Source organism: Poecile atricapillus, chromosome Z, assembly GCF_030490865.1.
Source record: "Poecile atricapillus isolate bPoeAtr1 chromosome Z, bPoeAtr1.hap1, whole genome shotgun sequence".
In the NCBI taxonomy this organism is placed as follows: domain Eukaryota; kingdom Metazoa; phylum Chordata; class Aves; order Passeriformes; family Paridae; genus Poecile; species Poecile atricapillus.
Genome location: NC_081289.1, coordinates 128,769,033 through 128,794,024, shown reverse-complemented (window position 1 = coordinate 128,794,024; position 24,992 = coordinate 128,769,033). Strand labels below are relative to the sequence as shown.

At 44.0% G+C, this 24,992-nt stretch overlaps 3 protein-coding genes across 3 annotated transcripts in view; all 3 read right to left on the bottom strand.

Moving 5' to 3' along the window:
- Window positions 1–611: 611 nt before the first annotated feature.
- Window positions 612–3,517, bottom strand: MCIDAS (multiciliate differentiation and DNA synthesis associated cell cycle protein). The gene is made up of 4 exons (XM_058825916.1): window positions 3,205–3,517; window positions 1,797–2,011; window positions 1,536–1,646; window positions 612–1,193 (listed from the first exon to the last, which is right to left on the bottom strand). Exons 1-4 carry the CDS (start codon window positions 3,515–3,517, stop codon window positions 612–614), a joined length of 1,221 nt encoding a protein of 406 aa, XP_058681899.1.
- A 1,694-nt stretch (window positions 3,518–5,211) lies between these two features.
- On the bottom strand, window positions 5,212–6,642 carry CCNO (cyclin O). Its single transcript, XM_058825915.1, has 3 exons — window positions 6,409–6,642; window positions 6,140–6,325; window positions 5,212–5,997 (listed from the first exon to the last, which is right to left on the bottom strand). The coding sequence occupies exons 1-3, from the start codon at window positions 6,640–6,642 to the stop codon at window positions 5,512–5,514; spliced, it is 906 nt and encodes a 301-aa protein (XP_058681898.1). The 3' UTR covers window positions 5,212–5,511.
- A 959-nt stretch (window positions 6,643–7,601) lies between these two features.
- DHX29 (DExH-box helicase 29) overlaps window positions 7,602–24,992 on the bottom strand; it is a 30,642-nt gene continuing 13,251 nt past the window's right edge. The window contains exons 15-27 of the mRNA XM_058826252.1: window positions 23,705–23,849; window positions 23,375–23,495; window positions 22,308–22,392; window positions 21,576–21,664; window positions 20,860–20,988; window positions 19,988–20,063; window positions 18,153–18,377; window positions 15,374–15,510; window positions 14,648–14,741; window positions 13,601–13,903; window positions 12,150–12,281; window positions 10,539–10,635; window positions 7,602–9,793 (exon numbers count right to left, since the gene is read on the bottom strand). Of these exons, the coding sequence (XP_058682235.1) occupies window positions 9,738–9,793; window positions 10,539–10,635; window positions 12,150–12,281; window positions 13,601–13,903; window positions 14,648–14,741; window positions 15,374–15,510; window positions 18,153–18,377; window positions 19,988–20,063; window positions 20,860–20,988; window positions 21,576–21,664; window positions 22,308–22,392; window positions 23,375–23,495; window positions 23,705–23,849 (1,689 nt within the window). The 3' untranslated portion in view covers window positions 7,602–9,737. The remainder of the gene's footprint in view (window positions 9,794–10,538; window positions 10,636–12,149; window positions 12,282–13,600; window positions 13,904–14,647; window positions 14,742–15,373; window positions 15,511–18,152; window positions 18,378–19,987; window positions 20,064–20,859; window positions 20,989–21,575; window positions 21,665–22,307; window positions 22,393–23,374; window positions 23,496–23,704; window positions 23,850–24,992) is intronic.

Below are 24,992 nucleotides of genomic sequence, written 5' to 3'. Positions count from 1 at the left end.
ATGCATACTTGATGCAAAATGAAGTTTACATTAAATCTGTACAAATAAAATGGCAATTTTAAGCACTATTTAATCATCATAACGAGTACAAATATACATACAGTTGCACACATGAACTATAGAAATACACTTTGTAAACACTGTGGGTGTAAAATTCCACGATGGAGCAGCTGCATTGTGTTTAACCACCTGGGACGATCACTTTGCTTTCATACCGGCCAACTCCAACCACTGTCCTGTCAAGCTACGCTTGTCTGCTCTGCTGACTAAAAACCTCTGCATAAAACCAGGCAGATCTTCGTTTAATTTCTGCTTTCATTACACGCATTAGCAAGCTACTGATGGCCAGCTGCCGGCCCGGGAGCCACGGCGGCAGTGCTTGCGAAGCCTGCGGCGGCCGTGCCCGTGGTGCAGGACCCTCGCTGAGGCACGGTGGCCTCCGCCGCCCTCGTCCCGTCGCCTCTCCGGCAACAGCGGGGGCAAAGCTCGAATACCCCTTTTCCAAGAGAAAACGGGGAGCGTGCCGTCGGGTGGGGTGCGCTGCCAGCCTCGCGCTGCAGGGGCCCCGCTCCGCCCTGCCCGGGACACGGGTGCGCGGAGCCGCGGGGGTCTCAGCGCGGCACCCAGCGGAAGCGGTGCCCGCCGGCGGCGGTGCGGAGCGTGAAGGCGTTTCCCTGCGGGAAGGCCAGGGTGCGGATGGCTCCAGCCTCCCCCAGGGCAGCCCGCAGGCTGCCGCCCCCCTCCAGCTCCCTGCCGACGGGGCGCGGGGCGGCGCGGCCGGTGCGCAGCCCGCGGAAGGCGCCGTGCAGCCGCGGGCCCTGCCGCGGGCGCTTGGCTGTGGGGCTGCCTCCCGGGCTGTGTCCCGGGCTGTCCCCGGGGCTGCCCCCCGGCCTGTCCCCCGCGCTGCCCCCCAGGCTTCGCAGGGCGGCGCGGCACTTCTCCGACACGGCCCGCAGCATGGCGTCCACGCCCTCCGCATCCTCCTGGACGGTCCCGGCCGGGGCAGCGGCCGCGGCGGCAGCGGCGGGAGGAGAAGGTAAAGGATGAAGAGGAGGAGGAGGAGGAGGAAGGGCTGTCCCTTCGGCGCTTTGCGGGAGCATCAGCGTCTGCCGGCGAGAGGAAGCGCGAGTTCCGCGATGTGCGCCGCACAGCCCCGTCCTGTCCTGCACCACTCTGTGCCCCACTGCTCCATCCTACACAGCACGGCCCCCTCCCACAGCTCACCGCCCTGCCCCGAACCGTACCACGCTGATCTCCCACTGCCCTGCTCCACCCAGCACTGCTTTACCCAACACCCTACCAATCCACGTTGTCCTGCTCCCCACTGTCCACCCCCCACCACCCTGTCCTGCACCACACAACTCCAACAATCCCACACTGCACAACGCTACCACACATCTTCCCCACCTAGGCCCTGTCCCACCCCGTGCTGCCTCACCCTGCATCGTATTCCCCCCCTGTACCCAGAATCACACTGTCCCCCAGGAATCAGCTGGGCCGTGGGGCAGCCAGGCCAGATGGTGAACAGCACTCACGTCAAGGACAGCGGCCAGCTGCCTGGCCTGACTTGCCAGCTCCTTCAGCTGCACGTTGCTTTCTCGCAGTGTCACCAGCTCTTCCTGCCTCTGTGTGAGGGTCTCCTGCAGCTGAGAAGAACAAATGGGGAAAGGGGTAGTTGAGACAAGCCCTACCATCCAGGGGCCAGGGGACGCTGCACACCAGGCCCCTGCAGTTGCCTTAGCAGGATGCAACAGAACAAACCCAGCACAGGCTGGGGGGCAGTCTGGGGTCCCTACCAGGCTGTTTGCTTCCAGGGCGTCTCCCAATGCTTTCTGGCGCTGGTCTGCTAGGTCCCTCCAGCAGGGCTCAGGGGAAGACAGGTGCTGTGGGGGCACCTGCACCAGCACGCTACTCTGCAGCTGCGGGGTGCTGGGGCCAAAAGCCACCTCCTCACCAAGTGAGAAATCATAATCAGTACAGTCCAGTGGTGGTGGCATCAAGGTGGATACATCTGGAAGGAACAGTCACAAGTGTTAAGCGGAGGTATGCATGTCAGTTCCACCCAGCCCCAGCACATCATTCTGGTTCTGGTACCATCCCTCTGGTATGTCCTGAAAAGCTTTTACTCTATTGTGACAGCTGTGCACCCTAAAGCTGCTTGGATTTAATTTGTCTCCTGTGGCAGAGAGCTCAGTGACAGCTTAGGTCTCTGAGAGAGTGAGCGGGAATGCACTACCTCACAGACTGTCTCCCCATGGTGGGACAAAAATGCGGTGAGTGGGCACCCAAAATTCCAAAAGCAAAGAAAAAAAGATGAGACTGAATGCAGCATGATGGCAGATGTGAACATGCAGGTACGTTTGGCTCAGGTAAAGAAAAATATCTACTTGCCAGATATAAAATCACTGACAGTATCTCTGAATTCCTGGAAATCAAACTCCGGCCCATCCTGGAAGCAGGGACCCTGACAGGGGTGAAGGAAATGATCCAGTGAGCAGGGACCAGGGCTCAGACCTGCCCACACCACTGCCCATACTGTTTCAACAGCATCTGATGCCTGCGCTCAGAACCTTATCGCAGTTCCAGCAGCCCCAGGATCCATCCCCTTGACACTTGCCACAAACCCGTTTGACAGATGGGACAAGATGCTGTCCTCTGCTGTGCCCGTTTCCCAAGTGGGAAACCTAAGGCTAGGGGAGTTACCAGCACGCATCTGCTTGAGGGAGCTACCCCTCCAGGTGGCAAGTACAGCTTAGACTATTCTGAACAGTAGGTTTACCTGCTGCAGGGTCACAGGGCCAGCTGGGGTGATGGGAAGGATGGGGGCAGAGGCTGCCAAATCCTGCCAGTTGATGGTGCTGAGCACTGGGAACAGTCAGAGACAGAGGTGAGTAGTGCAGGCAGGGGAGGACATAGCCAGGGGGGTATAGTAAAATGAGGAACACGGCTGGGGGGCATCTCCAATGTGCACGGCAAGGGAACGTAGGGCTGGGAAACAGGGTGCGAAGGCACCAGGGGACATACAGTGGGGGTCATGGAGAGGGGTCATGGCCGGGAGAACACGGTGGAGAGTAATGTGAGGGTGTCACGGCCGGGGGATGCAGGGCTGGGGACCGCGGTCGGGGACACCAGAGGGGCGCAGAAGGATCAACGGGGAAAGGTACACCCCTGGGGGTTGAGACTATCCGCCGCAGGCTGACTCACCGAGGGCGGGCGCGGCGGGGGCCGGCGAGGCGCCGCTGAGGCGCGGACGGGGCGGGGGAGCTCGGGGGCTCTGGGCGGCCGGGGGCGACCACGCCGTGCCCCCGCCGGGCCGGGCCGGCTTCTTGGCTAGGCGGGCTGGCGGGCCCTGGACCGTGTTGGGGCAGATGCTACCGAAGGCTCGACGGCGGCCACCCTGCTCCATGCTGGTGCCGTGGCCCCGGCCTCGGCTCCAGCTCCGGTACCGGCGGGAGCCCTCCGCCTGGCGTCCCGCTCGGCGCCGCCCCGCGAGCAGGAGCGCGGGGGCCGCCGGCATGGCGGGGGTGCCCGCCCGCCTTCGCTCCTCCGGGGCGCCGAAACCTCCCGCCGCCGCCCCTGGCCGCGCCGCCGGCTCCCGCGCCCGCGGAACCTGCGCCCGCGCCCGCGGAGCCTGGGCGGGCCGAGAGGGCTGCCCCGGAGGGAAACTCAAGGAACACGGCAGTCCGTCCCCCCAGCACCTCCGTGCCGCGCTCACCCCGCGGGTCTCTGCCGGGCAGTGCGGGCTCCAGCTTGGGGGCTGGGCTGGTTTTTATAATAATGTTTTTTAAATGTCTTTACAGGGGTAGGGGCCGTCCGCGTTGAGAGACACGGGGGACGGGGGATGGGGGACTGGGGACTGGGGTGTGTTGTGTAGGAGGAAAAAGGCTGCCCATGGCATCTTGAATGTACCGATCCGAGCACCGGCAGAGGGTCCCACCCGCTATTACGGCAAGTCCAGCTGAAATCACTGACGGGGTTGGCGGAGGATGAGCTGCCCCTTATTCCCCCGTGGTGGTCTTGTAGGCATTTTCTGTAATAGCAGTATGGACAGGGTTTGCTTGTTTTGCCTCAACACTTGACTGCAGGCAGGACTTGGAGCGCCGCCCGGCGTCCGGGTCCCCCCTGCGCTAAAAGGTGAGCACTCCCTAGGGCAGCCCTAGGTGGGTGTGAGGTCTTTTAACGCCACTTTTGTGCACAGATACACATGAAGAAAATGAAATATTTTACAACACTATGACTGTTTTCTTCCCTTGAATGTGCCAACCTGCTCAGGAGCGTGCATCTGGATTATAGACCTGCTAGAAAACGAAACAAACAAACAAATAAACCCAGCTGTTATTAGCATTCCACACTGTTTTCCTACACTTATGTCAGTGCATCTAATTTATTTTTTTCCCCTGAGCCATGCCCAAGACAGTGGGTGCAGTTTAAAACGGGTGGTGTCCAATGGCTAGAAAGAAACCCCATAGACTGGTGTCTATAGAGCAGGTATTTGTTTATTGCAGCACTGGTGGTGAGGGGGATTTCTCCACCTAACTCACCCTTGTCAAGTGCTGTGGTTTATTTTTACAGCAAGTATTGCTTAATATTGCCACGTCATTATAACATCATCATGTGGAACTGATTTACATAATGTTATCTCGTGGTTATAAGTTGTTCATCTGCACTGTGTTTGTGCTTCCCCAATTTAGGTGGTCTTGGGGGTCTTCTTCAATGAAGGCTCAAGGTATTCCTTGCATCTGAGCTTCCCAACTTTGTCTTTGAAGCATGCACAGTTATGGTGTTCCTTAGTCTTTCTGGATCTAACCAGTCTAAATTCTTCATTTTGTGGATAACTTGATTTACATTTGCCAATTTCTCGTTAGTATATCCTGCTGCTTCCCAATATAGCTATGCTTACCTAGTTTTGAAACTACTTGTCTATTTTTGAAACTATTCACCTGGTGAGTTTCCATTTATTTAAGCATCAAGCAGCTAGTTAATCATATACTAGCTATTACATTGTATAGAAAGTTATGATTCGGGTTATATTGGTGTCTTATAACTCAAGATGTATAAGCATCTTGTAACTTTGACCCAAGTTATATAGGCAACACAGGGAATAACACTATTGGGCATCTTTATTTTGTGGGGGATTGAGTTAGCTGACAGGGTGTATTTGTTACGTCCCAATGTGTTTCCTCTCCTAGCTGTGTCTGCATACCGCCAGCAAATAAGTGAATAGAGGTAACAAGTAGAAAAGAGTTTACTCAAGATTCAGCTGGTCATTACACCGTTATCTTTATGGATCACCCTCCAATTAAATAACACAGTAGGTGAGATTCAGTAAATTATTTACATGCTGAACTTAAAAAAATATAGCAAAAGGACAGATGAAATGACACATAAAATCGTTTGTAAAACGCCATCTAATTTTTAAGCTCCAATGACACTAGGGCTTAGTGGATCAGACTGCACCGACTCTGTGGAGCACGAGCGCCGAGCCAGAGCCGTCACCACCACCACCCGCTGTCAGCGGCCACCCCCGAGCCAGGGGCACTTCTGGGACACCTCCGAGGGCAGGAGGAGGGACAGGGACCGCCCGTTCAGAGACACCAGGAGCTGCAGCTGGTCCATGCAGTCCCGCAGGAGCTCCTCCGGGTAGCCGCTGACTCGCAGGTCCAGGGGGCTGCGGTGGCGCAGGAGCCGGTCCGCCAGCCCCAGGCTGCTGGCGGCCAGCAGAGAGGGCGCGTATTTGGTGAAGGCATAGTCAGCCAGGCTGAGCTCCGCGACTCCCGCCGCCAGGCTCCGGGCGTCCGCCGCCTCCCCCGCGTCGGCCCCTCGAGTCTCCAGCCGCAGCTGGCTGAAGTGCTCCAGGAAGAAGCTGACGGTGGGCGCCGCCAGGTCGAAATCCAGGCGATGCAGGACGATGCACTCCAGGTTCCGGAGCTGCTGGCGGGTGAAGGCGTCACAGCAGAGGGCAAGGAGCTCTTTCACACTAGGAGGGTGCACTTCCACCTGCGAGTGGGGACAGGAGTGGGGACGCTGCCGCCGGGAAGCAGCGTAGGGGAGCCCGGCCTGTCTGTGGCCCCCTCAGGCTGGCCTCAGCAGGCTACAGAGACTCTGGCGGCGGAGCAGCCGGGGCCCGGGGCCGCCCTACCTGTTTGCAGGCGATGAGCAACGCTGTTACCCCCAGGAGCTGGAAGCAGTCCGCGGCCACAGGGGTGGTGGCGAGAAAGCGGTCGAGGATGTTGACGGCAAGGCAGAGTGCCTCCAAAGACAGCCCGAAATGCCGGTGCACGGGGATAAGCCAGCTGATCAGCTTGCAGCGCGCCTCTGCCGTCACCTGCAGCACCGGCAGCGGGGATCAGGCGGGGCCAACCCCGGGCTCCTCCGCCCGCTCCCCGCCGCCGGCCCGGCTGACCCCACCTGTGGCTGCCGGGCGAGCGGCTCCCGCGGCTGGAAGCGGCTCTCCAGCCCCTTGCGGGAGCGGTACCAGCTCTCCCCGTAGTCGCGGAAAGCCTGCAGCTCCTGTGCGCTCTCCCCCCCCGCCGTTCCCTGGCGCCGCCGCCGTCCCGGGCGCCGTGGGCATCCCCCAGGGGAGCCAGCGGGCCCCCGACACTCTGGAGTGCCACCGCGCCGCCCGCTCGCTGCCGTCACCATGGGGCGGGCGGCCGTGCCAGCTCCGCTCCGGTCGCGGCGCTGGCTATTTGAGCGGCGCGGTGGCCGCCAAAGCTGTCACCTCCCGCCTCCCGGGCGCCCCGCCACGCCCGTCTCGGGGAGGTCGTCTGGGCACTTAGGGGACCACCGTCTCCAAAACAAAATTGAGCCACCGAAACGCCTGTCTCGTCTCTGCCGCTTGCCCTCGGGACAGAAGGCTGTGGTGGACTCGCTGTGGGACTCTGACCTCCCGACCACGGCCTCCTCGCTCTCGCACGGCACGAAGAGCACCCCGGCAGCACTGCCGAAAACCCACGACTGCGGCCAGCTGAAGCTGCTGCACCGATTTTGCCATTACCAACTCAGGCGTCTCTCCAGCTTCCAGTAGTTCAACTCAGAAGCTCGTAAGCTTTAACAGCTAGCGATCAGTCCCCAAAAGTAACAAGCGTCACAAGTAACATTTTCAGCGCAGGTCACCAGAAACTGCACAAATACACCCGGAGCGATAACCAGGAACGCTGGGGCTCGCAGGGCAATATGGGGCTCAGTTACACTTCCATCCATGCATGGTGTGTCCATGTAAAGGCGCACTATTTTAAACAGTTGAATGCAGAAAAATCTAAACACTCCTGCCCCCATTTATAGTGTGCTAGAGATGTGGAAAGACCTAGAGAAAGAAAACATCTTCTGGGTTAAGCACTGGGGAAGATGTCGGTGGGAAACAAGAGCTTCAAGCAGCCCATGATGCAGTAGCAAAACAGGGAAGGAGGTGAGGATTCTACAATGTGAATGGCAGGAACAGGAACTCCTCTCCAAGGTGAGGACAGAGAGCAGGAGAACAATGCTGTCTTTAAAGAACACATTGCAGACCACAGTTGAGATTATGGTGACAAAGACCCAGGGATACTGCATGGTCTGCGTCTGACAAATGCTTTGACAAAAGTAACACAAGTTAGAGTTGGTGTTAACACAAGTCTTTATTAAATAAATAGAGCAAAAAAGAAAGTTCATCCACCCAAAAGAGTACAGGCACAAAAGTTGCTCATGTATACTGCAGAAGCAGAAAGCCAGCATAGCATCTGGTTTGTTGGTTTTTTTTTTTTTGTTTTTTAAGGTAACTGTGCTTTTCTGTACACCACAGTGTGACCTCCTTAGTCTGTTTTGCAGAAAACTTGCTCACACAGATCGTGCAATCTCCCATTTTTTACAATATATCCCCTTAATTTATTTCATTTATTTAATAGATTACAAAGATGCATGCTAGAGAAACACAAAGGATAACTGAATTTCAACATTACCACCTATAAATGGAGAAAATCCTTTTATTCATCACAGTTGAATAAGGGAGAAGAACTCAAACCATTCACACTTTCCTTAGGATTTAATCATTTAAGACCAACAACTCATTTGCAAAATTCAAACCCAAAAGACAGAGGAGCTTGCTAGTTACCAAATTACTGAGATTTTTTCAAATTCATGTTTCCAAAGGATACAAGTAAAATATCTCAACAGAACAAAACCTAGGAAATTTGTTTAGGGTACAGATTTACTTTATATCTTCCATGAATATAAATTATAGGTTTTGATTTCAGTGTGGGAATACTGAAGGCAAAATTGAGGTCTTAAGGTCTAAGATCAAAACTTCCTGTTTAAATGCTTCCTTGCCTGAAGAGTGTTGTAAAAAAATCCCAAAAGTCACTTCCTGTCTCCTATGAAATCAGGACTACCACTAGATTATCATAATGCATAAAAGGATAACAGATGTGATCCCTGTTCCTTCAGAGCTGTTAGCTTTTCTCTTCCAGAACTGAGTGTCAGCTAACATGCACAAGCTGGACAGCAATACCAGTTCCACTGTGATAATCTAACTGGACAGGGTCCATATATCTTGCATTTTTATGCATTCAGTTTCCTCAGTGCCCTTTCTGTACATGATTAACCTCTGCTGTATAAAACCTTTATTTTTCAGATTAAACAAAAGTTGTCATTTACACTGTGTTTCTGTCTGTAAGGACAGTTCCTATTTGACTGCAACTGTTTAACGGAAAATCCTCATCACCAATATATTCCTTATTCTTGAAAGCTGAGTTGGCAATCTAAAATTTCACTTCATAATTAGAAATAGTGTGGATAGGTGGAATGTGAGACCATCTGATTCATTAAGCTACTCAGTTAAGGATTATTCAGTATTAAAGAAACTAGAAACAAAGGCTCACACAGACATCCAGTCATTGTGAGCAAGTAGGGTAGGAGAGAATTTCCATGCCACTGGAAGTTTCCACTAGGAGCTTCTCTGGTATTTCCTTGAAGAGGGTCAATGTGAATTTTGATCAAAAAGGGGGAAAAAACACATTATCATCTCTTGAAGGGGGCTTGCAGAACTATGCAAAACTTAGCACACAAAAAAAGCAAAATATAGTATAGTTGCAGGGGTTTTAAAGATCAGGGTAAACAGCGGAACAACTGTGAGAAGAGGAACATGCTTGGTTTGGAAGGAGCTGCTGGTCAGTACATGTCTTGCTGAGCACTCATTCACAGCAATCCATCCCATCATCTTATAGATGCTTATGGAGCATCTTCTCAATGTAAATAATACAGAAAAATTAAGAATTCACTGTATATGCTGTAAATTAATACTGTAAATTAATAGTTTAAAAAAAAATCATCACTTAGGAAACCCGTATGAGAAACATTTGTCTTCTGTTTGCATACATGGAATTCTATTCAACTGAGATTCAGGACTGAATCTTCAATCATCAGCACACACTGTAGTGATGATATGATTAGTACATTAAGCTAAAAAAGAAGAACTTTTTTAGTTCCTCACAGCTGTTTCTATTTTGAAAAGAAACTGCTTGTAGTTATCATTCATACAATCAAGACAAATGGCACCAAATATACTGTAAAGGCTAAACATATTCAATGTTCATCTTTAAACTGATAAAAGAAAGAGAAAGGCTGATCCTATGCAAAATCATGCAGTCTATCCCCATCATGGATGGAATCAACCACTAAGAATTTAAATTCCTCCAATTAACACTGGAGTGCGTATTTCCCCTGCAATTACTGAAGCTCTGACTTGTTGCTGATTTCTGATTTCAGTTACCATTTTCTGTTTTTATCAGTTCTTTGATGATGTATAAGACCTTGTCATCTAGAAAAGAAAAAAAAAAAAAACCACAGCGTGTGAAAAAGAGCAAGCTTAAAAACTGATTCCCAAAATGCCAAAAATCGTAAGAGAAGTCTAGCTACTCAGCAACTTAAACTTTTAATGTTTTAGGCTATGCCAGGATCTAAAGCAAACCAAGTGATTACCATCTGGAAAGCAAAAGGACAAACAGTATGTACCTAGTACATCATCATAAAATCATTCAATGAACAACTGATGACCATTTCAGTATTCCACAAAAAAGATTGGAAAAGTGGTAGGTTAACTAGATACTACATACAGGAACTTCCTTTCTTCCCCACCTACAATATGCTCCTGAACATCCAGTGTCCAAATTTTAAATTGTGCTCTGCTATACCTTACTTTTGGGAACCAACATGCCATTGGTTAACCTAGATTTTGAGACAACTTAAATACACTTATAAGCCATCCATGCCTAGGATTCTACACACAATCTCAATTCTATTCTGAAATGCATGCCATTACTACCACTACCTTGAATGTTGTTACCAGGGATTATCTTTAAAATGGCAGTTGGGCAGATCTTTGTATATCTGGGGTGAGCCACACCATATATTCAGGGTTAGTAATGACTTTCTGGACACCTCTTAATGGAACTTTCATGTCACACATGCTACTGTGAGAGGATGCAGGGTACTAATGATTCCTCAGAATTGCTACAAATCTGATACAGATGTGCAATTAAACAGTAATGACAGCAATAAGTTACCTTCAAGTGACATTTTGGGATTTTCAAGCTTCTTCTTCAAAACAGACTCAATGAGAACTCTCAGCTGTTTGAAAATTACTGCTATCTTAACAGGAGCCTATAAAGAAAAGACAAACATTTGCATTATCAGCTATTTCATACCAAAATATCGATCAAAATATTACCCTACATAAAACCAGAAGTTTATAACAAGATTCCTGCAAAAATGATGCACATACATGATTTTTAATGGTAATGGTAATCATGATGGATCGTATACTCATGAAATGACTGAGCTTACATTATGCCTTAGCTTTAGGCAGCAGTTGTTTGTAGCATCAAAGCCTGAAGAACAGCAGTTCAGAAGGGTAATTTGCAATGTGTTCCCACACAACCAGCGTAAGAGGAAATTATTAGTTTACCAGTAAGCTTCCCCCCTCTCCACCCAAGGTAACAAAGTTCAAATTACATTTATACCTGAAATAAATTAGCTACACATTTGCCTCTTCAGAGGTCTGCCAGGCCTTCTGACAAAGGATCACAAGCCTTTCCTAAATCTCACTAGAAATTTGGATACCTAAAACTGAACCCGCTCCCAAAAATACTTCATTTTATCCTTTCTTCCCTATTTCAATCTTTACTTCATTTATATGCTGCCTTTGGTACAACAAGTAGCTGCTATGGCAGAAGCACAAAACACAATGTATTTTGCTTAGCAACTTAATTAGAAAAGTATAAATTCTGAAAGACTCTGTAAATTGTGATTAACCCAGCAACTGCAGAACTGCAGCCATCCAGGGACTGGAAAAAAAATCTCTAACAAACTGACAAGGGACCTGCTTTTTAAAATTCCCTCTTCATGATAAGCAGTGAATTCCATTGGATGATTGCTTACTTGGATAAGTAGACTGCAAAAAAGTGTTTGGTTCTCTCTTGTCTTTGAGAGTAACACAAGACCCAAAGCACAGAAGGAGCACAGAAAACTGTAACCACAGAGCTGCCTGGAGAGTAAAACCCACTATTTGCCATTTACCAAAATTTACAGAGGAACTTTTCATGGTAACTATTTTGTCTGCAAAAATATGCTAGGAAAGTACTCTTAGTTTTCCAATTTCCAAATAAAACTCATACAGGTGGAAAGGAAAGAACAATCAAGAAAACACCCCAAACCCAAGGAAGCAGCTATTTCTCAGTTCGGATTTTTTTCTTTATCAAACAACTCTGTCCGCACTACAGAACAGTACATACAGTAGTGTGCTAAAGATAAATACATCGTTACAGGATTATAAAATTGTAGGAAAGAGTAATATAAAAACAGCACACTCCTCTGCTTTCAGTACAAGCTCTATAAAAAAAGGCTTAGTCTGCATTTGTTTTAAATACCTTTTCTGAAAGAACATTTTCTTCTTGAAAAGGAGAGGGAACCGATTTGCTGCAAACCACACATGACAAGTCTATTCTTCTGAGTGTGATTCATTAAGTTTATATTTTGAGTGTGATTCCCTCCCACTTTCTTCCCCCTTGTCTCCATCTCCCATATACAGCAGTCTGAATCAAGCTAATACATCAACTATATAATACAAAAAGCTCATGGAATTACGAGAGGTAATTTTAGTTATAACTCCAATGCACCTGAAAATGGATCCAACCGTCAACTGTCAGAAGACGCTCACGATGCTGGACTTCTATATCCCCACCAAAAAGCAAAATGGGAAAAGGGGATATTAAAGTAGTTTCTCTCAAATACACCTTGGCATACCTCACCTGCATATAAACAGACACAAACAATTAAAAACAGCAACAAAAAAATACCAAACCACAATACATCTGTAACACTAAATTTGATTGCTATTTCTACAAACAAAAAGTACACTTTTTTTCCTTTTTCAAAATGCAATCAAAACAAGTTATTGCACACAAACAATAGCTATTTGTCTGCCACCACATAAAATAACTCACCTCTAAGTAAGTGGTAGGCTTATATGCTGGAAGTTAGCTAAAGACACAGTTACCTTCTTAAAGTTCAAATGGAGAGATAATGTTAAGCTAGTGGTGTTCAAGAGAAGCAACACTAAAAATAATAACACTACTGAAACAAAAGGCAGGCAAAGCTCTTTAATTACACATTCCTCTTGGGAGCAGCTGTTTTATCAGTTTATCTACATTCACATATGCATATACATAAATGTGGTACACACAGACACATCACTACATGAAGTGTGTGATTCAGCACGTGTGGCTTCTGGCTTTGGAACACCTCAAATAAAGATAGAATGGGATGGAATGAGTTGTAGTAGGAAGAACAGATATAAAAGGAGTGTATCTTCATGTTTCAAACTACAGGCTTTGTTTTCCCCGTGGTTCATGGACTAACTTACCTACCTTAGCTGCTGTCTTGTCACCACACTACAACGTTCTTGGGGATCAGGAAATATTTTCAACTCTCAAAAAATACTATCACTTTATACGCATTAAAAGGTCTAATACTTCCTGCTTCTCTACAGTAAATCTGGCCATTAAGCAACTGCTGTCAAACTTCTATTGTACCAGAAGTATAACTAAATACAAACACTTCAATTTAGGAAATAGCTGACAAGATTTTTAATTGAAGGGGAAAGACGTGAAAAGCAATGCAATTCACTTAGGAAGTTTAGCAGTCCATTACAGAATAGGTTATTTTATTACTGGGATATGTCAGTACCAAATTTCAAAACCTTAGAAAAGTAACAAAGCAGACTTTGGAAAGTTACTACTACATATTACTGTGTAAGGTGTTATTAAAATCAACAAGAATCTATTTAAAAAGTCACTGATACTATTAATTTAAGTGATACACAGAAAATTCCTTCTATTTACAGCTACCAGTTTCACCATGAAGATTTGTTCATGATCTTCAGCTTCACCATCTTCTTTCTCAGCACTCAGTTGACTCACTTTTATGGACTTTAGGATCATTAGATAATAAAGGACTCTTGAGGATAAAACAACTGGATATTAAATAATATACACTAGTTAGAAGAGCATTAGAGGCAGAACTCCACCTCAACACAAACAACTAGTTACATTCACCATCTTTAACTTACCTTCTCCTGGTAAAGCAGCCATCCATATGTCTGCAAGTCTCGATTTACAGAAGAGGGATGAACTTGTGCTTTACCCTGAGCAGTTTCTACTGTGCAAGCCAGCTTCTCTGTAACATCCACAGACTTTGTATATAGAATTTTTCCTACGTTGTCATACAGCCCTGCAGTCAACACAGCTTTAAGAAGAGCTATTTCACTGAGAGATGGGGATTGTGTGTCTCCAGTTCCATCCCATCTACATTGTGTTGAAGATGTTGTGAATCCTGCTGCTCTGACCACCCTTATGAGTTCTTGCTTCACATCCTGAAATTAGGATGGTATTAGTAAAGTCTTGAATTAAGAATAAGAAAGTTACATACTCCACTTCAGCAGTAGGAAATTACACTTCATCTGAATTATTCATGCTCTCCCTTACTATTCATGCGCTAGTCCTTACTAGAATAATCACTTGTATTTTCTGCTGCCACACTAGAATCCTAGTTATTTCTATAGGAAAAGTATTATTTATAACATAAACTGATACCTGGAGTATAGGATTAGACATGTGGAAATATATATGCTGCAAATACTAAATCTTTACCCAGTTAAAATGAAAAGATACATTTGTATCAAAGATCCAGTTCTGCTTAGAAATACTCAGTCACCCAAACCTAAAAGGAAAGATCAATTAAAACATTTTACCACCAGAAATAAGAGGCCATTCATGTTTGTGGCTCATCTTTCAAATTAACTGTTATATGTTATTCCATATCAAGAATAATATAAATACTTTAATTCATAATGCTTTGATTCTCTGAGGAAAACAAGGCCTAGCTTCTCCAATGGTAGTGACTACAAAACTGTTTATCAAAGTGTCCATATCAAAACTCAAATACAGACACAGCAACCTTAATCGAGAGTGTGCATTTCATCAGTCCCTAGAAGTCCACTTGCTTTTATCTTGTCTAAATAGTAACTGTGATATATCATCTCTTTAAAAGGGAATAACTTTCAGAGAAAAAATTTAACAAATAGCTTATGAGTGAAGAGCATAATGATATGCTTTACCTCCAGAGTTAACAGTGAAGTCCTATTAAGGAAATTCCTTCTGCAGTAAGTCATTTCAGCACGATATCCCCCTTCCTGTCGCGCCCTTTTCCACCTAGAGGAAAAAACAGTGTCTTACTACAGCAAGAAGAAACCCATCAAGACCGTAACAACAGAAGAGGAACTAAGTTAAAAAAGAATTATGTGTTTTGGTAAGAATTCTCCACTCTAAAATAAGTTGTATTCATTAAGATGAATGCTGCTGGTCTAAAGAAACTCCAGAGAACATGTCTGTAATGTAGGCATAATATTAGATAAGTAGACAGATACTAACAAAAATACAAGGTGATTTACTCTCAAACCCCATCCACTTCTGTCTGTCTTGACAGCCAAAACAAAATTCAGACTTGGTGGTAATACTAAAGAGGAAAATCTGTATGTCATTTTATACACTTGTGCTTTATCAAATACAAAATACTATGGTTAAAATGCCACAAAAAGCAAACAAAGTACTTTAAACACTAGGATAAACTGGCACAGTAAACCTCTGTATGTGCGCAAGCATAGTTAAAAGGAGTTGAACAGAAAATTAAGCAAGATATCCATTTGTGTTACAGTACCTGACAATCTACTCCAAACAGAAAGAACTTGAAGTGAAAGCAGTTCAAGAGACATTAAGGATTCTTTACATAACTGCATTACTTGTTATCTGTTACCAGTTAAGAGCATAGGAGAATCATCACTTGCCCCAGATAAGCATTGTAGATCGTTATATGGTCTGAAACTGCCATAGCTAGAGATGATTTTGCAAGATCTGCTTCATCTCTTCGACCAATAGGTGTAGTAAATGGGGATTTTTCTGTCATAACAGCAGCCAAAGTTGCCTGCAATTACAGAAGTACACATCACTTTTTGTGTATATAACAAAGTATTTTGTTGTAAGCTTACAGGTTTATAAAACAAATAGCCTTATATTTTCTTTTGTCATTATCTTAGAATTATAGGCTTGGGTTGCAACACACCTTAAAGATCATCTAGTTTCAAGCCCCTGGTATAGGCAGGGACACCTTCCACTAAACCAGGTTGCTCAAAGCTTCACCCAACCCGGCCTTAAACACTTCCAGAAATGGGACATCCACAACTTCTCTGGGCAACCTGTTTCACTGCCTCACCACCCTCATCGTAAAGAACTTCTTCCTAGTATTGAATACAACCAAATCCTCTTTCAGTTCAAACCCATTCCCTCTTGTCCTGTTACCATATTTTACCATACATTAAACAGCTCTTCTTCAATGCCTTCATATACTGAAAAGCTGCAATTAGGTCATGCTGGAACCTTTTCTCCAGGCTGAACAACCCCAATTCCCTCACTCTCCTCAAAGGAGAGGTACTCCAATCCTCTCTGATCATCATTGTGATAAACTCTCGACTTAGTCCAGCAGGTCCACATCCTTCTTGTGTTGGGGTTACCAGAGCTGGATCCAGCACTACAGATGGGGCCTCATGAAGGCCCAGCAGTGGGGCAGAATCCCCTCCCTTCCCTGCTGCTGGCTCTGGATGTAGCCCAGGACACATTTGGCTCTCTGGGCTGTGAGTGCTCATGGCTGGGTCATGTCAAGCCTCTCACCCACCAGCACCCTCAAGTCCTTCTCCCCAGGGCTGCTCTCAATCTGTTCATCCCCAGCCTGTGCTGATATCTGGGGCTGTCCTGAGCCTGGTGCAGCACTAGCACTTGGCCTTATAAGCTTCATATCTGCCCATTTCTCCAGGTCCCTCCTGATGGTATCCCTTCCTTCAGATGTGTCAACAGCACCACTCAGCTTGGGGTCATCGGTAAATTTGTTGAGGGTGCACTCAGCCTCTCCATCTATGTCACTGATGAAGATATTAAATAACACTGGTCCCAATATAAACCTCTGAGGGCACTACTTGTCCACTGGGACTCTGAGTTGTTAACCACCACCCTCAGGATGGGACTGTACAACCACTTTCTCATCTATCTAATAGTTCACCCTCTGAATCCATCTCTCTCCAATTTAGGTTGGGGACCATGGTAAAGGCTTTGCAGAAGTCCAGATAAATGATTATGTAGCCTTTCCCTTGTCCTCTGATGTGGTCTCTCCACCACAGAGGTCATTGGGTTGGTCAAGCAGGACTTGCCCTTGGTTAAACTCGTACTGGTGTCTTGAATCACCTCCCTGCTCTCCAAGTGCCGCAGTATATTTCCAAAAGGATCTGTCCCATGATCTTCCCAGGTACAGAATGGAAGCTGACAGGTTAGTAGTCCCAAAGGCCCCTCTTTTCTACTTTTTTTCAAAAAAAGACTGGTACAATGTTTCCCCTTTTCCAGTCACCTGGGACTTCACCTGACTGCCATAAAAGAGGTTGCCATTGATGACTGAGGTAAAAACATTAAGTACCTCGGCCTTCTCCTCATCTGTTGTTACCAGTTCATCAAGTGGGGTGCATTTTCTTTGATGTCCCTCTTCTGGATGATATAGCTGTATAACCACTTCTTATTTGTAACACATGGCTTTGTGTTCCTTGCCATGTTCAGCTCCATCTTTGCCATGGCCTTCCTCACCACATCCCTATGCAACTAGACTGCATTCCTGTAGTCTTTCCAGGACTCATCCTTGCTTCTGCACTGATTGTGCATTTGCTTGTTGCCCTTGAGTTGAATCAGCAGGTCTCCACTCACACCCACTGATTGTCTTCCCTGCCTGATTTCTTGCACCTAAGAATCACTAGCTCTTGTACTCTAAGAAGAGTAGAAAATATTTAATTATAGTCTATCTTCTACTAAGTCTCAAGGAAAACTCAGCACCATAAGAATTTCCTACATAGAATTCAGCACTCATATTAAAGCTACTGTTTACATAGTGCCTTAAATGCAAACATAAAAAAAAAATTTCAAAACTCATATGAAATGTTTTGCCAAATGACAATGCAATGAAGGTCAGATTAATCAACTGCTTTAGGTTATATCACATTAACAGGAGGTATCAAGAATTTTAACTTTCCCTTTCAAGGAACTAACATACTCATGTTTTCTTCTGATTTGCAGTGAATTAAATGGATTAGGTGAAAAAGTAAACTATGTCACAGTCTTAGTAAATTACCTACCAATTAATTTCCAGTAACTTTGACTATGTTCTTGGCTACAAACTGTGGTGTAATCCAGACTGCCTAACTAACATGTAAAGAGGATATTTTCTTTAAATGTCACATCCCCTGGGATCACCATGGACAGACCTGGAGACCAAGCCTGATTATCCACTGTGAGAGTACCTAGGAACTCAGACTCTCAGAACAGTTTTAAGTTGGAAAAGACCCTAAGATCATTGAGTTCAACCATAAAGAACACTTATATTATTCCCCTTCATTATGTCTGGGTGTCTTCACCCTGAAGTAAACATTTTAACTTGCATCACGTTTTCAAAATACTGCATTACAAGAAATCAGATTAATTGCAAAGAATTAACAGTTTCTATACTTTTTAAAACATGATTTGTTTTTTACTCACCACAGGATCCAAGCAGCCAAATATAGCACCAAATATAAGCATTTTCCCAATCTTGACATTAACAGGAAGGGCTGCAAGGTGCTGGCCCAATGGAGTTAGCTTGGGCTCGTTTAACTGACAAGCACCAATCTTCCTCAACAGATTCATTGCATTACCAATTACTTGCTGCTGTGGTGGATCTAATGCTCTGGAAAGAAAATCTTCAGGAGAGCCAAGACTGCATTTCTGTGAAGTAAAGGCACATACATTTCAACATAAAATTTTATAATGAAGTTCTCTATCAGCTACAGAGAAAACTGGAAAGGTGATCTTGCATCAAACGTTCACATTCCTTCCTCACCACTTGCTTCCCAGAAGGCTGACATGCCCACATTAGGTTAAAAAAACTTCATTGCTTGGAAAGGCTTCATATGGCATGAACACTGTTCAGAGAAGTGCATTACCAGTGATCACTAACGAGCAGGGGACTCTCAGTCCTGATGGGATGCATCTCAACCCAGCACTTACTTGCCACGTTGCTAGTTTTCCTACGCACATACTACTCACTGAAGACATGGTAAGAGGTAATGGAATTGCTCGCTTGAACAGAAATCAATTAGAAGGCTATTTAACAGTTTAAAATTTTCACTCTGAGGCAAACTGGAATCATATAGTACACTATTCTCACTGAATAGCATGCTCGTATTTTACAGCAATCAAGTGTTGAGTTACCCCCTGACCTGCGTAAGAAGCCCCACAAAGTAACTGCATTGGATCAGGTCTGTTGTAAAAAACCTTTTCAGCTACTAGGGACAATAATTCCAAAACAGGCAATAGTATGAAAGTGTCATTTCCCCAGAGGCATGCATAGTGTTTTTAGCTAACAAGCTGTATTGGGCTTGTGTTGCCAGGTTTAGGTAGTAGGGGCTGCATAGGTGAGTTCGGTGAGAAGCTGGGAGCAGTTTCCCCTACATCCAAGCCAATGCCAGGTAGCTCCAGGGCTGACCCACCATTGGCCAAGGCTGAGCAAATCAGTGATAGTGGTCATGCCTCCAGAAGTCACTGCACAGAAACAAATTGCAGCCAGAGAAGAATAGGTAAGAACAACTCTGAAGATGCCAAAATTAGTGAACAAAATAGTGGAGGAGGTCCTCCAGCTGCTGCAGCCCATGGTGAGGAAGGCTATCCCCCTGCAGCTCATGGAGGTCCGTGGTGGAGCCCACACTCAAGTATGTGGATGCCTGAAGGAGGATGTGACCCTGTGGGGAGCTCACACTGGAACCTGGCAGGACCTGTGGCACCATGAGAAGAGCTCACACTGAAGCAGGTTTGCTGGCAGAACTTATGACCCTGAGGGAGACCCATGCTGGAGCAGTACATAAACTGCAACCTGTGGGAAGGATTCGCATTGCAGAAGCTTGTAAAGGACTTTCTCTGGTGGAAGGGAGCCCAAGCTGGAGCAAGGGAAAGAGTCTTCCCTTCCTCTGAGCAGGAAGCAGCAGCAGCAACAGTGTAATAAACTGACCAAAACTGCCCTTCCCCGTCTCCCTGTGCTGATAGAGGAGAGGAGGTAGGGAGCTGGGAAATAAAACTAAGCCCAGGAAAGAGGGTTGGTTTTTATTTCTCATTAACCTGTTATAAATGCAATTGATTTCCACAAATCAAGTCTGTTTTTCCTGGTACAGCAACTGGTGAGTCATCTCTGTGTCCTTATCTCTCTAACTGTGAGCCCTTTGTTATATTTTCTCTCCCATTCACCTGAGGAGGAGGGTGATAGAGGAGCTTTGGGGCCACCCAGGCCCAGCCATGGCCAGCCCACCACACAAGGTTAGCAATTCTAAAACCAAAAACCATACCATAATATGAAGGCATAATTCTTCCAAAGGCACACGCAGTATTTCTGGAACAGAATATTCCATGAAACTTTCAAACCTGCAACATCATAAAAACACTTGTAAACATGTAAACATTACATGGTCATTCTCTGCAGTTTTTCTCTTGAGGGGCAAGGAAAGGAGTAGCATGGTAAGCCATTCATACTTTGAATTACGGCATGTGTTGTGGCTTGGAAAACAAGTTTTAGTCAGAGAGAGAAAGGCAGGAAACCCCAATTTTCAAAACAAGTTTGTAAAATGCTTTCAAGCTGAAAAGTCTTTTATGGGACTAAAAGGCACACCTCATTGGTTATATCAAAAGACTTTAACCTTAATTGTTGCTTAGCTGAAAGTAATTTCAGGCTTTCACAGAAGCAGGAAAAAGGTTATTCCACTACAGTAATAGAAGCTAATTCTGCAGTACCCCCATTTCTTATCCATAGATATTACCTCCCCAGAAACCTAAAAATTTGTCTGATAAGAAATTCAAAGTTCAGCAGGTAAGGTTTGCACACATTTGATGTAAGCCAAACAGATGTTGTAAAAAATTGATGTTCTACAATTCCTTGTGCTGCACTTGTCCTTTAATTTTATTTTTTAAAGAAAACATTATAGAAATATTAAGAATAAAATTAACTTTTTAAAAAAGTGTGAAAGACATGGATGATATTCAAGACATATGATATTCAATATCAAGACATATAATATTCAAATTCTTGCTTGGTTGAGTTTTTTTGCACTTTTCTGTGAATGAAGTGAAATAAAGCGAATTTCAACAAGAATTCTTGATTTTGCACAGAAAAAAAATAGATGATACCTACGTGATTTACACAATTCTGCTAAGTTTACAATACCTCTCTCTTGTGTACATTCGGAAGCAGAAGCCATCCCTAACACGCCCAGCTCTTCCTTGTCGCTGCAGAGCACTAGCTTTACTAACAAAGGTCTCTTCCAGGGAACTCATTTGACTGCTTTCATGATACCTTAAAAATTATAAAGCAGATTCAGATTTCAGAATTAAAATTTCCATGTGTCTATAACCTGAACACCAGCACACTGACAATGTATCTAATGAACAATTTTGAAAATACATTTAGTTTTGAAAACCAAGCATATCTGGGAGGAACTGTGTATTATAAAACCTTGGATACAACTCACCAGTGAAAGTATAAATACTGGAAAATGAAAGCTTTATTATTTCATCTCCCTGGCAATTCAGAATCATTCTCACACACTGTGTAGGGATTTTTACATTTAAAGTGAACAAAAAATAACTTTTAAGAACAGAGATAGTATAAAAAAATACTTTCTTAATTTCTGTAACAGTTCTTAATCATAACTATCAATACATAACATCCATTATCTGTGAACTTTCCTTGTTCTTCTCACCATTTGAATCTCCAAATATACATCCCAAACCTGTACTGGAAAACTGCGAACTGTTAAATGAGCTCAGAACATTTCTGCATACAGAACTCCAGTTTAATAAGGATGCTACAAAATTCTTGCAGTTCTATCCTCCAAATACTTACAGTAGTCACAGTATGATTAATAAAAATCAAACTCTTACCTGTTTTCTTTTGTTCTCCCAGTATCAATTACGAAGACAACATCTGGTATTGTGATACCCGTTTCTGCTATATTGGTTGCCAAAACAATCTGGAAAGAGTAAAATAACATGAGTAGAAGAATTGGAATGTCTAACAGGTTTCAACCTTTAAATCAGCATTATGGAGTAAGTCTGGTTAAGATTTTTACCCAGAAATGCTTCCTTAAATAATCTGACAAAAAAAAAAAAAAAAAAAAAAAAAAAAAAGAAAAAAAAAAAGCTATATGACTTGGAAAATGGTCTAGTTTTCCAGAGGAGAGAATTTAAAAGCTAAGAAATAAATTCACATTCACATTGTGTTTTACAATCTATTAAAATTACTGGCTAGTATCTGCCAAAATTGATCAATGCTTAATTACAGAGTTTGGTAGTAAATAAAATTGTATTTTTCCTACATAAAAGCCATAATTACTGGTTAGCAATATTTAAAATACACGTAAGTAATAATTAAGGAAATTTACTGAAAAATTTTAGGTTTAAAAATTTGTCCAATACTCTCAAGATTTTCACAGCATATTAGCTTCTACCCATTACAGACCAGCATATTAGAAGAATTCTGCAAAGAATTGTTTCTTTGCAGAGAGGAAATTTTAGGAACACCTAGTTGTTGTGTAATTCTGTATGATGTTGTAACAATTCAGAGTTGCTTCCACAGAAGATTTCCCTTTCATTTGTGAACTTGGTAAGTATTACCTTTCTGATACCAAGAGGAGGTATTGTAAATGCAGCTGCTTGATCTTGAGTTGAAAGAACAGAATGTAAAGCTATCAATCTGTGCCTAGAACAAGAAATTATATTAATAAAGACACATTTATCAAATAACAGAATAAAAAAGTAAGACCAGCATAATGACAACATTTGGAGAAAGCAACTATAATAGACAATCAAAAGAGTAAAACTTTGTGTGATTACGCATGAAAGTCTGCTTCATTGTTTCATTACAATATCTAGAAAAAAATAACCTAATTAGTTCATAGGGATGTTCTCCAATTCAAAAAAAAAATGCAGGAAAAACATAGTACTGCAAAACTGCTGTTACTTTAAGATACCAGCCTAGCAATAAAGGGAGCTAGGGGTCCTTAAACCCAAGACTTTAAAATGGTGCTTCCAAGACAAGAACCATTACAAATACATGCAACTTTGAGTAATAAAGGCCTTCAGAGATGAGACAGCCACAGAGACTGGTACTTTCCTTCTCTTCAGGCCTTTACATCTCAGTCCACCAACAATTTTTAGATTTGATTGCAGCTGTGCCTTTTATGCAGTTGTATTGCTAACTTTTAGTTACCAAAGCAATAAATTTTGAAATTATCTATCACTACAACCCTAGGCCATTTCTCTTGGTAGATCCAGATGCTCTGGAGCTCTTCTCAGGAAGTAGTCACTTCCATGTAAACAGTAAGCCACAGAAATCTGTATCCCAGGTATGGCAGCTTCCATACCCTAAGAAGTGGAAAAGAAGTAGTCAAGTGCTTTTGATAAAGCAAATTTGTTGAAGATAGAAAATTATAAAAGAAAATTTATCACACCATTCCTAAGTATCTGTCATTTTTGCTTGTGTAGCTTTTAGATTATAGTAGTAAAAGCACATTTGGTATTGCAGCAAAAGCACATTTGTATTGCAGTAAAAGTATATTTATAGCACAATTAGCTCAGAGGTATAACTCTCACTTGCCTTTTACAAGAATGACAAACCTTAATGAATATGTTTGTTGGCTTGTAACTTAGAGTATTAACTTCATAAAAAATACCTGCATTACCTGTCATGCAAGTTAAATCTTCTGTCAGTTGAAATGAGATCATACAGCTGTTGGATATGAGCAAGACCTGGTAAGAAGATCAGCACAGCCCCTTCAATATTCTTGAACTGGGGACTTCTATCTGCAAAATTACAGCACAAGCATATAGTTAAAACAAACATGCACTGCGAACAGTTTCACATAAAAACATGAATGAATGCTAGGCCCTTTGGTTAATACTTTTTAGGATCCTTCATATAAGAATCAAGTACTTCATTATCACTAAAAAGCAGTGGAAAATAGGTCCAAAGGACAACCCCAAGTACATAAACTTAAGTGGACTAGAAGTACCTAAGTATGCAAGCAGCTCCAAAATAAGTTCAAGGTTGATCTTGTAAGGGTTCATGTATAAGATAGCCTGCTGTGTACGATTGCTGTACTTTGCATAGTAAGGAGCCAAATCTATACCAGATCCAGGCTGAATTGGGACATACTCCTAAAAAACAAGAGTAAGCAGAAAAAAAAAAATCACATTCTTAGTATTTTAGAAGAAAGTAAAAGAGCAGAAGGTGAATTTGCCATTCACTTGGAATAGAGAGTGGGATAAGAGAAATTTAACTAACTTCCCACCAAAACCTGTGTGAGTTAGACTAAATCACAACCACCTACATAATGCATAGGTATCCACAACTGTTAAACGACACTCCAGATTTAAAAAAAAAAAAGTAAAAATTGAAGTCTGTCCAAGAAGTAAACAGGACCATATCTGACATTCAACTGGTATCAGTTCAAACTTGGATAATAAGATGTATTCTCTTTCTAACCTCCTGCTGTGGGGTATAAGAAACTAGTTTCACCTTTTCCCTCTCCCTCATCTCACCCATCTCAACTAACGGTTGCAATGAAAATTAAGAATGAACTAGGTGGCAACTGCTGCAGGGTTTTGGAACAGGAAAAATGAAGATTTAGCAAGAGAAACACACATTTGAATTTTCTCCAGATGTCTTACATACATAGCATCGTTTCTAAGTTAAGTGGCACTGTTGTAAACTATTTAATTGCTACTCAATACACTCAAGGAAGCTTGACACCACATATCCCTCTATATTGAAGGAAAACAATCAACAGAGTACACCGGACTATTTTTCAACACATATATGTTAGATTGTAGCAAGTTGAATTTTCAGATGTTTTGCAATGAAAGTTGGAGCAGACAGGTATCTTCCCAAAATACAGTCTAGATGAACAGCCTAAGCTGCCAAAGTCAGATGATACTGACAGAATTTCCCCTTCATGAGTTTTGATCCAAAAACACCTAAGAGCTTGCAGAGTACCTATTGATTAACCATAACCTGTTAAACTGAAGAAGTCTTTACAACAATCTCATATAAATCATCTCATTTAGTATGTCAAGTTGGAGGATCTTGGAAGTTCTTCAGCTAAGACGGATATGGCCTTGTCTCTTCTGTTGTCAAGTTCACTATGTAGGAGATTTCTTTAGGGAAAAAAAAAATAGTCTCCCTGTGGCTGCTTATAGATCCACAGCTGGTAATCTACAAGAGACCTCAATGTCAAATACAGCAAAATCAACACAGCTATATAGGAGTTGGAGCAACAATCAAAAGGGTGCAGCACTCAT